This window comes from Hemiscyllium ocellatum, chromosome 18 (assembly GCF_020745735.1).
Source record: "Hemiscyllium ocellatum isolate sHemOce1 chromosome 18, sHemOce1.pat.X.cur, whole genome shotgun sequence".
Taxonomy (NCBI): domain Eukaryota; kingdom Metazoa; phylum Chordata; class Chondrichthyes; order Orectolobiformes; family Hemiscylliidae; genus Hemiscyllium; species Hemiscyllium ocellatum.
The window spans coordinates 73,697,443-73,711,466 of record NC_083418.1 but is presented as its reverse complement, the minus strand read 5'-3'; the positions used below and the strand labels follow the sequence as shown (position 1 = coordinate 73,711,466).

At 39.4% G+C, this 14,024-nt stretch overlaps 1 protein-coding gene across 3 annotated transcripts in view; it reads left to right on the top strand.

The window, feature by feature from the left end:
* luzp2 (leucine zipper protein 2) overlaps nt 1–14,024 on the top strand; it is a 383,970-nt gene that overhangs the window by 239,676 nt on the left and 130,270 nt on the right. For 2 of the 3 annotated variants that reach the window (XM_060838604.1, XM_060838605.1), the window contains exons 6-7: nt 4,800–4,862; nt 4,974–5,036. The exons of the other annotated variant lie outside the window; for it this stretch is intronic. In XM_060838604.1, coding sequence (XP_060694587.1) covers nt 4,800–4,862; nt 4,974–5,036 — 126 coding nt within the window. The remainder of the gene's footprint in view (nt 1–4,799; nt 4,863–4,973; nt 5,037–14,024) is intronic. 3 annotated transcript variants of the gene reach the window in all.

Sequence of the window (14,024 nt, the reverse complement as noted above, 5' to 3'; positions counted from 1 at the left end):
ATTTATCAGTTATCTATTAAACACACGTCGCTAAACCTCACTACCTTTTCTCTCACCAACTTTCAATATACTTATGCGCTTAAAATTAATTAGGCCTTCCCTAAAGGTGAATGCTTTCTATCATTTTAGACTTGCACTTATTTATCACAGTACTGTATAAATCTTTGCTCGTAATAATCTGTAATTTCAGAATTCAGATTTCAATATTTTTACATTAATTGCTTACACTTGATGTTAATGACCCATTTAAGAAAGGTTAAATGTTAAAACTTCAAAATAAAATTCTGGAAAGTGACAAGGATGTGAAGTAATATTCTTGTTGGCAATTGTATCTAAGCACTAAATAATTGTTACGTTGCATGAAAATTGCAGGATATTTATTGGAGCTGCAGGGCATTTTTTTTGGCAAAATGTTAAGGTGTTTCTCCCTGTGCCCATTCTTTACTGATGCATTAAATAAATGATCAGATCCAGATGGGTAATCTAATCAAATACGCTCTGACTATTCTTCAAATCAACACTTTGAGCACCTCTTTATTACGAAGGCTGTCCTGAGCCAGATGGCTTTCAGCCACCCGAATGGAACTAATTAATCAGAATTACATCTCACAGTCATCACAGTCAAGCTGCTTTAAAAAATCCTGTCACTTAACAAAACAGGACCCAAAATAAATAGTGGGATATGCTGATTGAAAGCCCCTGTTGTTGACTACCTTGACATATTTTCTGTCTCTTCCTGTTCCATGTAGATTATTGCCCATTTCCAAATGATGGTGGTGAGTTGCCCTCTTGAACTGTTGTACTCTGTGTGGTGTAGGGACAGTGCTGTTGAGGGTGTTCCAGGATTTTGACACCGTAATGGTGAAAGACCAATCATTGTAGTTCCAAGTCCGGCTTGTGTGAGATTTAGAAGGGATTATTCCCATGGTAGTGTTCTAATGTATCTTCTTCCATTATCCTGCCAGGTGGCTAATGTTGTGGGCTTGGAAGATGTTGTCAAAGGAACCTTAGAGGTGCTACGATGCATCTTGTATGCTGTCACTGTACTTCTAAGTGGAGGCAATCATTGTTTAAGCAGGTGCATCGGTTCCAGTGAAGCATGGAGCTTGAATCATCTTGAGTGTTATTGGAGCTGTATGTATGTGGGCAAGTGGAGTGTGCTTTTTAGATGATAGTCTTGGGGGAGGCAGGAGGTGAATTATTTAGTTTAGAATTTCAATCTCTGATTGGTCTTGTGGTCACAATATTTGTACAGGTGGTACAGCTGGTTACTGGGCATACTAAAGTCCCCAGAATGTGGATAATGAGGGAGACTGTGCTGGTGGTGATGTTGAATGTCACAGGGAGATGGTTAAATTCTTTGGACTGAAGGTCGTCATTGCTGGGCGCACACGTTGATGTAAATGTTTCTTGTGACTTTTATCAGCCAATACCAGAGTGTCATTTGTGGTGTTGCTGGTACATTTACAGCCAGATAGACTTTTTAGAAACAAGAACAGGAATTGCTGGAAAAGCTCAGCAGATCTGGCAGCATTTGCAAAGAGAAATCAGAGTTGACGTTTTGGGTCTGATGACCCTTCCTTAAAATGTTCTGAGGAAGGGTCACTGGACCTGAAATGTTAACGTTGATTTCTCTTTGCAAATGCTGCCAGATCTGCTGAGCTTTTCCAGCAATTCCTGTTCTTGTCTTTGATTTACAGCAGTTCTTTCAGTTTTTATATAGCCAGATGGTTTTTGTCTGCAACCCTAACATATACCAGAGTTCTTCAACAATTCACATCCGAGTCAAACTTGGATCCTAAACGAGTAACTGAGATTGACCCCATCTGTCTTGCCTGCTCCAATACTTGGGGATACATTTGAGCTGGTCCGAGGTGTGACCCTGAGCAGCACCATGCCTCTTGCTACCTAGATTCTGGCTGGATTCTTCAGTGTTCTGGTTCACTGTAGAAGGATTTTGATCTATTTGTGCTTGGGAAAACAATGAAAATTCCAGAACCATACATAAGAGACTGGAAGGCTCTGTGCATCCTATCACAGACTGGAAAACCAAAAGCAAAGCTCACCTCACATTACAATCGGATGCAGTCATTTTGTAAAAAAAAAAGATGATAGTCCTTCTGATAGCCTTAGTCCACCTGCCAAAAGGAGCATTTTTAGCTCACATTCCCGTAAATGCAAGGGCCTTTTTCAGTTCAGGATTCAAAAATGATCAGGAACAGTTTAATACAGCACTCAGAAGTCTGATCATCGCTTTTCCAGGGGATTCTGTTTAATGGCATGTAATAAGGTTGAAACAAGCCAGCTGAATGATCTAGGTTGACTATCATGTGCATCGGTGAGGGAGTGCTGTTTGATTGGAAATGACAGCCTGATGTTTATACATTACATAGAGATCTCGCCCACCGGTGTAAGTGCTCACAAGAGATTGTGCAGCACAATTGGAATCAGAAAAGGGAAGTCTCACATCCATTGAGAAAAAGACAAACTTTCACCAGGAGAATCTTGGTGAATTTATCACAAATCACTGTAATCTCGCCTTTAAATGAAAATAACTAGTACCAGGAATGTTCTCAAATTCTTGATGTATATTCTCAATGAGCAAAACTCCAAGTTGGAAGCACACATTCAGGATATTATCCCAAAGGATTCACACTTTGCTTCAAAATGCATTTGTTTGTTGCTATTTCTACTTCACTATGCAGTACATTCTTTTAGTATTAGGCATATCTAAAGTATTTGATTAACATTTGAGACAGATTCACATTTGGAAATGGATGCAGCTGATCCAGCTTTGAAGAGCCCAGTGGCTCTGTTCCGAAGGTCCATTTACCCTGAGGCAGTCTCTTTAGAGAAAGCTCTCCCTCCTTCCATTCTATGCATTGTTTTTTTTAACCTCACTGCAGCACAGCTGTTTGAGTTAACTAATATTATGACTTTTTGCTTGAAAGCAGCTTCAAATTGCGTTTATATTCTGGAAATCTTCCAGCTTGTTTTTACCCAACGCGTTATGTATAGTCTGCATGTGCGCAGGTGTGGGTGTGTCTTAAACAATTGCTCATCTTGTTTGCAACACAGTCCTTATTCCTGCATGACCTCATATAAGACCCCTCCATTCTGGCATTACTCCTCTACAACCTCTTCCACCAGGCAGAGGATACTGTAACTTGAACACACACACACACACACACACACACACACACACACACACACACACCAACAGATTAAAGAACTGCTTCTTCCCTGCTGCTGTTAGACTGCTGAATGGACTTCTCAAATTTCAAAGATGTTGATCTTGCTAATGTTGGCTTTGCTTTGTTCACCCCCTGACCAGCTGTAACCCTGTATACCTCGCTCTGTCTAAACTCCCTGTGATTTGAATGTCCTTGTATGTTATGTTTTGCCTGCACTTGCAAAACAAAACTTTTCATTGTACTTAGGTACATGTGAATCAAATCAAATGCATCAACTGACGGATTAAGGTAAGTAAAAGATGCTTCTCGAGGGTGAAAAATTGCCATTGACTACACATCAATAAAACATTTTATATCTGAAAGGTAGAGGGATTGACTTGTATGCGAGTATAAATAGGAACATGATCTTTGTTACCTTGAAAGTGGGTTTATCGTTTACTCCTGTTTAATCTATACACAGCAGCCGATGATAATTCAGTGAAATGCAGACAATCTCATTACTAAATGGTTTTCCCTTGCGTTTACAATTTGGACCAATCAACTAATTAACAGCAGTTAATTGAATAGAAGTTCAAAGTTCATTATTTGATATGACCACTCTCATCTGTATTGCTAATTTGTGGTTTGTTCATTCACAATACACGTGTTTGATGGCAAAATTGAATTAAAAAAGGGTTTTCTTTTGCATCGTTTTAATTACATGAGTTTGCTCTTCAAAGTCATCTAGTCATGAAGGAACATCACCCCAAGGGTACATTCACTGCTGGAGCAAATTAAGAATCAACTAGATACTTCTCCTGGAATAATGCATTTTTGTTACCATAGTAATATTGTCGTAAGCACATGTGCGAAACAGCAATATCATTATGTACGAGAAGAGAAATTTTGAAGTATATCAGAGCAGGAGATGTCGAGCGTCATCACAGCACAATCAAGGTGTCTTCACAGAATTCAGATTGGACCGTGTCAGGCTAAAGTCAGCAAATGAAAAATATGACTAAATGTACACTAGCAGCAGAGAGAACAACAGGTTGAAGTTTTAGCTTTGAATTCAATTAATTCATTGTAGACCTCTCTTTCTACCATAGGGATTCCTTAATGATCCATCTTCTGCTCCAGCAAATCAAAACGAATGATTCTTACTCATCGTCAGTTTGAATTGATCATAGTGTTAAAATCCATACAATTGGGAAGCTAAGAATTTCTCAATGATAGTTCTATTTAAAAAATCATTCAAAGGTGAATGTTCATCTATTTAGTATGGTGAGAACATATAGATTCAGGCATATTTTTATAAATGATGAGTATTAACTCTAATCAGACAGAAAAGATATCTTCAGGTCAATCAAACAGAAAAATAAAACATTATTCCTTGAACTGAAATTGGGGGGATGGGGGGGGGGGGGGTGGGGGGGAACATGCAGTTAACCTTATTTTTTGAAACTTTTAAGGACATATCAAAGAAACAACTATAATTTCCTGCCTTATTTGTAAAGCACAGGACACATAGAATAAGACCGACAAGGGGGTGATGAAATATTTATCCTACTTGCATGGTTTAATAATTTAAGAAATTTTAAATAATGAAGTAATTCTCTTACGCAGAATAAAAGTCTGAAAAACAAACTTCTGTCTGGAAGCAAGCAGTGTGGCATTCATGCAGAACAGGTATGTTCAATTCACAACGATATGGCGAGCACATTTGAATAAGCTGAAAGCATTTTTCAGCACTTAAATTATGGCTGATATTTTCCATCCCTTCTTATCTTGCTTCTGCAGTCCAAAAGAATCCAGTCACAGCTTAAGGAGCTACGCTATGGGAAGAAGGATTTGATTTTTAAGGTGAGGCAATGATTACTTGAGACTGTGTGATTTGCATACGTAATGTGCAACATTTTGATAAGGACTTATGCTCCTGTGCTCACTTCAGAGAAGGTACTGAACTTGCAGGATTCTAAGGTTCTGAGCAAGGTATAAAGTAAGTGAAAACTTCTATGTGAGATGAGCAAAATCAGAGCTGATCATAAGGAAACAGTCATTTTCTCCAGAGAAGGTCTGTTGGGTTGTTAACATTTGAGCAACCGACTATTTGAAATTGAAATTTCTTTAGAAAAATCTCTCTGTGCATATGCATGCACTCAAAGTTAAAGCTTTGTCAAGTCTGATTTATTTTCAGTATTGGTTGAAGAATTGGTGAAATAGACAACACACCAGGAGAGGTGTAATTATAATGTGATGGAAAACAAATATTTGGTGATGCCAATGAAAAGACTGCTTTGACTTTTAAAAAATCTTTAATTTTATTGTGCAAGTACAAAAATATTGGCATACAGCAAAACGTGTATAATGTTGCCACACAAGGCAACCACCTTAGATGCAAGTACATAGAACATAGAACATAGAAGGATACAGCGCAGTACAGGCCCTTCGGCCCTCGATGTTGCGCCGACCGAATCCTACCTAACCTATACTAGCCCAATAACTTCCAAATGCCTATCCAATGCCCGCTTAAATGACCATAAAGAAGGAGAGTTCACCACTGATACGGACAGGGCATTCCATGAACTCACAACCCGCTGTGTGAAGAATCTACCCCTAACATCTGTCCTATACCTACCACCCCTTAATTTAAAGCTATGTCCCCTAGTAACACCTGACTCCATTAGCGGTAAAAGATTCTTAGTATCTACCCTATCTAAACCCCTAATCATCTTATACACTTCTATCAGATCTCCCCTAAACCTTCTCTTCTCCAATGAGAACAGCCCCAAGTGCCTCAGCCTTTCCTCATAAGATTTTCCTACCATTCCAGGCAACATCCTGGTAAACCTCCTCTGCACTCGTTCTAAAGCTTCCACATCCTTCCTATAGTATGGCGACCAAAACTGCACACAATACTCCAGATGAGGCCTCACCAGAGTCTTATACAACTGCAACATGACCTCAGGACTCCGGAACTCAATTCCTCTGCCAATAAAGCCCAGTACACCATATGCCTTCCTCACAGCACTATTTACCTGGGTGGCAACTTTCAGAGATCTGTGTACATAGACACCAAGATCCCTCTGCTCATCCACACTACCAAGTAGCCTACCATTAGCCCAGTAATCCATCATCTTGTTATTCCTACCAAAGTGAACCACTTAGCTACATTGAATTCCATTTGCCACATTTCCGCCCAGCTCTGCAACTTATCTATATCCCGCTGTAACCTACCACTTCCTTCCTCACTATCCACAACTCCACCGACTTTTGTGTCATCCGCAAACTTGCTTACCCAGCTTTCAAGTCCTTCCTCTAGATCATTTATAAAGATAACAAAAAGCAATGGTCCCAAAACAGATCCTTGTGGTACACCGCTAGTAACTGCGCTCCAAGATGAACATAATCCATCAACTACTACCCTCTGTCTCCTTCCAGCCAGCCAATTCCTAATCCAAACCTCTGATGTATCCTCAATGCCATACCTCCGAAGTTTTAGCATTAGCCTACCATGGGGAACCTTATCGAACGCCTTACTAAAATCCATATACACAACATCTACTGCTTTACCCTCATCCACTTCCTTAGTCACCTTCTCAAAGAACTCAATAAGGTTTGTGAGGCACGAGCTGCCCTTCACAAAACCATGCTGGCTATCCCTGATCACGTTATTCCTACCCAGATGTTCATAAATCTTATCCCTTACCATTCTCTCTAAGACTTTGCCCACCACTGAAGTCAGACTCACTGGCCTATAGTTACTAGGGCTATCCCTACTCCCTTTCTTGAACAATGGGACCACATTCGCTATCCTCCAGTCCTCTGGTACTATTCCCGTAGACAATGACGACATAAAAATCCAGGCCAATGGCTCTGCTATCTCCTCCCTAGCTTCCCATAGAATCCTGGGGTAAATGCCATCAGGCCCAGGAGACTTATCTATATTCATCCTTTCCAATATTCCCAAAACCTCTTCCCTGCATATTTCCAGGGCATCCATTCTAATTATTTGTGATTCCATATTCACATCAGCAACAGTGTCCTGTTCCTGAGTGAATACTGATGAAAAGTACTGATTTAATGTCTCTCCAATCTCCTCCGCCTCCACACACAACTTCCCACTACTATCCTTGACTGGACCGATACCTACCCTAGTCATCCTTTTATTCTTGACATACCTATAGAAAGCCTTTGGGTTTTCCCTAATCCTACCAGCTAAAGACTTTTCATGTCCCCTTCTCGCTTCTCTTAGCTCCTAAGTAAATAGGTACAGATTCTGAGGAACAAGGTAGAACAAAAGAACAAAGTCAGAAGTTAAACATTGTAGTAAACATAGCAAATAAGACTAAAAGTTTTACAATGCAGACTTTCTTAGTTTTAAGCATAAAATAAGAAATAAAGCTAAAAGTTTGAACATTACACTGTGTATGACTGTGCATGATGGCATATTTCAGAATGTAATTTTTTATGTGTAAGCACTTGGTTGCCTTCATCAGTCAGATTACTTGTGTGGGAGTGCAGATATCTTTTACAGCTGTACAAAACATTGAAGAGGTGACTCCTGGAGCATTGTGTACAATTCTGGTTGCCTTGCTACAGGAAGGACATTATTAAATCGGACAGAGTGCAGAAAAGATTTACAAGGATGTTACTGCATCTGGAAGGTTTGAGTGGTAAGCAGAGGCTGGATAGGCTGAGGGGTGACCTTTCCGCAGGTTCATAAAGTCACAAGGACCATAGAAATGGTGATTAGTCAAGGGCTTTTCACCAGGTTAGTGGAGTCCAAAACAAGAGGGAATAGGTTTAGGGTGAGAGGGGAAAGATTTAAAAGGGACCTGAGGGGCAGCTTTTTCCCCACAGAGGGTGGTGCATGAATGGAACAGGCTGCCAGAGGAAGTTATAGTGGGTACAATCACAACATTTTAAAATGTTGGACATTTGGACAGGTACATGGGTAGGAAACCTTTAGAGGGATATGTGCCAAAGGCAAGGAAATGGGATTTTCTCTGTCCAGAAGGCCTGGTCGGCATGGACAAGTTAGGCCAAAAGGCCTGTTTTCATGCTGTATGACTCTAATAATCTATTAAGGTGCTGTATCCAAATGTACATCTTGTGTTTTAAGGGTTTCAAAGTATTAAAATTTGGAATTAATGTAAAATAGTGTGACTTAAAGAGAAAGAGACAGATGCATACGGCTTAAAAATTAGTTAGTCATCCCTTTGTTTAGCTGCATGTGGTTATTTATTAGTAATCATTGGAACATAGGAACAGGAGTAGGCCCTTGGGGAAGCTCAATCATTCAATGAGATCATGGTTGATCTATAGCCGAATGCCATATAACTGTGTTTGGCCCAAATCCCTTAATATCTTTGAATAACAAAAAAACAACTGTCCCAGATTTAAAATTAACAACTGATCCATCATCCACTGCCATCCAAACATCTCCCACCCTCTGTGTGTGGAAGTGCTTCCTAACATCTCTCCTGAATGGTATGCCCCTAGCTCCAGAAACCATTTATCTTTATCTACCCTGTCCTTTCCTGATAATATCTTGAAGACTTTGACCAGATCACCTTAATTTCTAGAGAAAACAGGCCATTATATATTATTGTAGCTCATACCTTAGCCGTTGAAGTCCAGGTTTCATTATTGTAAATCTGCATTGTACTCCCTCCAAGGCCAATATATCCTCCTTAAGGTGTGGTGCCCAGATCTGCTGTCAGTACTCCTAGTGGGGTCGAACCAGGGTTTTGTACAACTGCAGCACAGTTTCACCATCTTTCTGTTCCAGTCCTGAAATTTGAAGGCCAGTGTTCCATTAGCTTCTGCACCTGTTTGTGTTATTTTAATAATCTAGTTACTGCTCAAACATCACAAAGCCCACCATGTCTAGACTAACCAAACATATTCTGCATGAGTGTAATTCTTTTGGAGTCTAAATGTTCATCGTGGTAAGATTAGTAGTAGCAATAATAAGCTAGGGACATGTTGACAAAATATTACTGCCTGACCTGTTAAGTATTGTCAGCACTTGCTGATTTTATTTTAGAATTACATCATTTGTAGTACTTTGCTATTTTGCTTCTGTTTTAATAAAAAAAGTTCAAAACCTGAAATACGGAATGAGACGTATTAATTGTTCTATCTTAGAGATACACCGAAAATCAGGAAATGAAGATTGTGTGAAGAGCTTTTTGACCCTTGATTTCACAGTTTTTGCAAAGTAACAGTTTTAAGCACAATCAAGTTTGCGCAAGAATATCTAACAAAGATGGAGGTTAATAAAGCAGGTGTTATTAAAACCTTAAGGAAATAACCATTAATAGGATATTTAAACCAGATGGGACTCACATCTGAATCCTTCAGGTACATGAGAAAATGTGGCACAGAACTAATTAGTATTTCTAAGAAAAGTGCAGTTAAATGACTTTTATTTAAGGGCTGCAGGTTTGGTTCATTGTACCTCAATGATCAAAAATGCAATGAGTGGTTAACTGAAAGTCCGGTGTTGTGAAGAATTCATACCAGACTCAAAAACAAAACTGCATTTGTCTCCAAAAGTGCTAAGAGACTTGCTGCGTTTCTCCAGAATTCTGTGTTTGTTTCAGATTTTCAGCATTCACAAGTTTTTTTTATTTTAACTATGAATTTAATATGTGAAAACTTTTGTATGTTAGTTTAAAGGATGACAGCAGTGATCATTTTAGAGGAGAATTGAACAGGGTAGATTCTGGGTCTTTTTTAACACTACAAACTCAACCAGCATGATAGATTATTATTTTCTCTGCGATAAGTAGCTCTAATCTATTTTTGTCTAGTTATTTCTAATGTGGAGGTGCAGGTGTCGGACTGGGGTGGACAAAGTCCGAAGTCCCATTACACCAGGTTATAGTCCAACAGGCTTATTTGAAATCACAAACTTACAGAGCACGGCTCCTTCATCAGATGAAGTCTAAGTTCATTCACCTGACGAAGGCACTTGTGATTTCAAATAAGCCTGTTGGACTATAACCTGGCATTTGGCAACCTCTAACTTAGTGACTTCTGGACAATGGCTACAGAAGTGCCTTAAAATTCACTCGAGTGAAATATCACTGAGGTGGCTCGACTGTAGTCGATCTGGGAAATGAAACATCTGGTTATAATGGATATTGTTCTCGTGCATGTGATACCTCTTGGGGTGAAATATTTGGGTGCTTTATATTGCTTATAGCTTGTATTACACCCTGGTCTGAGGGGATTTGATACTGACATTGAATGTTTAAAGTAATGAAGTGGCACTGACATCCCTCACCTTGATTTCATGTCTGACTGGATAAGCCCTATTATTCCTGGATTCATCACAAATTTTCAAAGCTTTAAAATAAATGCACAGAATTCCTAAACAGACCCCAGTCAATGGAAAGCACAGATCAGATAACTGTATTTAACAAGAATCACTATTTATTACAGATCATTATATTCTAGCTATAAGCAAACAACTCAATTAAATAAACTCTGCAAATAAATTCCTAAACCTGTTATAAACTTCCCTTACTCACAGATAGATAATCATGAATGACATATATGGGCGGAGGGAAACAGGGAGAATAGTTCTATTGTCTGTGTTCAGAAAATGTATTTAATTGGACCTTGCTGATCTGAAGGCTTCTCCTTTGTAGTTGTTTTTCCAAACGTTCCCATTGGTTTGCAAAAAGGACAGGATGCCTATTCCATTTATGAACAGTGTTTGATTTATTCAATTCTTGCAGCTTAAAAGAAAATGTTTGCAGCATCTGCCAAAGCATAGAGCAGTTGATTTTCTTCTTGTTTAAAGTGACTTAAGGTGGTTCTGGTGTAATGTGTGTTTCATCAACGCAAATTGGTTGTAATGAACTGATGAATTGTGGATGCTGTTCAGATAATGCAAACTTTCTGCTGAATGGATACAGTGATTTCTGTAGCAATCTTCTACATCACTCTTTTCCATTGTGGTATTCCATCGTGCAATTTCATGCCACAATTAGTTGTACTGTCCTCATGATTCCCTACAGATAAGGGCAATATCAGGATGTAGGTTTGCTCGCTGAGCTGGAAGGTACATTTTCAGACATTTTGTCACCTTACTAGGTACCACCTTCAGTGAGCCTCCATTTAAAGCACTGCTAATGATTCCTGCTTTCTACTTATATGCTGGGGTTTCTTTAGGTTGGTGAGACATGACATTAAGGTAAGGTGATGTCATTTCCTATGGTTATATAATTTTCCATTCTTTTTCTCGGGGCGGTAAATGGGTCCAACTCAATGTGTTTGTTGATAGAGTTCCAGCTGGAATGCCATGCTTCTAGGCATTCTCATGAGTGTCTCTGTTTGGCTTATCCTAGGATGAATGTGTTGTCCCAGTTGAAGTAGTGTCCTTCCTTATCTGTATGTAAGGATACTAGTGAGAGAGGGTCATGCTGTTTTGTGGCTAGTGGATGTTCATGGATCCTGGTGGCTAGTTTTCTGCCTGTTTATCCAATGTAGTGTTTGTTACAGTTCTTGTACAGTGTTTTGTAAATGACATTAGTTTTGCTTGTTGTCTATATAGGGTCTTTCAAGTTAATTAGCTGCTGTTTTAGTGTGTTGGTGGGTTTGTAGGCTACCATGGTGCAAAGGAGTCTGAGTAGCCTGGCAGTCGTTTTGGAGATGTCTTTGATGTGGAGGGAATGGCTAGGGTTTCTGGACATGTTTTGTCTACTTGTTTGGGTGTGTTGCTGAGAAATCAGCAGACTGTGTTCATTGGGTACCCATTATTTTTGAATACAAGGTATGGATGATTTTCCTCTATTCTGCATAATTCCTCCATGCTGCAGAGTGTGTTGGCTCATTGAAATGATGTCTTGTTGTAGCTTTTTTTGTGGATGTTGGGATGATTGCTTCTGAAGTTCAATACTTGGTCTGTATGTGTTGTTTTCTTGTAGACACTGGTTTGAAGTTCCCCATTGGCTGTTCGCTGTACAAACAAGCAGAAAAAAACACACCCAGAAACCCTAGCCAATCTCCCCTACATCAAAGACATCTCAGAAATGACTGCCAGACTACTCAGACTCTTTGGCATCATGGTAGCCCACAAACCCACCAACACACTAAAACAGCAGGTAATGAACTAGAAAGATCCTATACAGACAACAAGCAAAACTAACGTCATTTACAAAATACCATGCAAGAACGGTAACAAACACTACATTGGACAAACAAGCAGAAAACTAGCCAGCATGAACATCAACTAGCCACAAAATAGCATGACACTCTCTCACTAATATCCTTACATACAGATAAGGAAGGGCACCACTTTGACTGGGACAACACATCCATCTTAGGCCAAGCCATACAGAGAGACACATGAGAATTCCTAGAAGCATGACATTCCAACCGGAACACACTCAACAAACACATTGAGTTGGAACTCATTTACCATCCCCTGAGTAAAAGAACAGGAAATGACATAACCATAGGAAATGACATCACCTCATCTTGATGTCATGTCTCACCAACCCAAAGAAACTCTAACATATAAATAGAAAGCAGGAATCTTTAGCAGCGCTTCGTCCGGAGGGTCACTGATTATGTTACCTAGTATGGTGACGAAACGTCTGAAAATGAACCTTCCAGCTCAGCGAGCAAACCTACACCCAGAACCTCAATCTGAGCTACAAATCTTCTCAAAATGCACGAAGGGCAATACCAATATAAACTAATAAACATAACATTTTCCACTCACCAGCATTATAGCAGAATGACCTGTATTGCAGACAACTGAAAGAGCTGCTGCAGATCTGCTGGTTTATCTTCTGGTCTGACTAGCTAATCTCCACCCAAGATGGTCAACCACTGTACTTTTGGTGGCCAGTAGATCCTTATGATTCCTAATTGATCACCAGTCCATAAATTAATCAGTTTCACTTGTAAATAACCTCTCCTCTCCAGTGAGTAGAAAAGATTTAGTTTGTTATTTTTTGTTGATATTGCCCTTTTCCTGTAGGGGAATTATTAGGATAGTACAACTATTTGCAGCATGAAATGATTTCTTAATAAATGAGCCAAATGCAGGTAAATGGGAAAGTTTAGTTTAGGAAACCTGGCCAGCATGGATGGGTTGGGCCGAAGGGTCTGTTTCTGTGCTGTTTGAGTCTATGAATCTGTGACTTTATGACTCTGAGTTACTGGAAACCACAGTGTTCACAATATATATCAAATTGTCTACTTGTTAAAATATGTAGCTGAGCTTGTAAATCTCTGGTATAAGACAATTATTTCTTATTTCAGTCCCTGTCTTTTAACAAGGCATAAAAATAAAAATACGTTATCATTACATCGATGAGAACTCAAAAAAAAATCACATGTTCAATAATCACAAGGCTGTGTTACTATTAATAGGGGATCTTGGGGTTGATGTGGCTCCTTGAAAGTGGCCACACGGTGGTAAAGAAGATATATGGCGTGCTTGCCTTTATTGAGTACAAGAGTCAGGATGTCATGTTGCAGCTTTATAAAACTTTGGTTGGGTCACACTTAAAGATTTGTGTTCAGTTCTGGTTATCATGTTACAGGAATCTTTGAAGACGGTGCTGAAGAGGATTGCCAGGATGCTGCCTGATTAGAGGGTATGAGCTACAAAGAGATGCTAAGAAAATCTCGAGTTATTTTATCTAGATTGGCAGAGGCTAAAGGGAGACTCGATAGAAGTCTATAAAATTGATTGCATAGATAGAGTTGACAGTCAGAACCTTCTTTTTCCCCAGAGTTGAAATATCTAATACTAGGGGGGTATGCATTTAAGGTGAGAGGGGGAAAGTTCAAAGGAGATGTGAGGGATACGTTTTTCCA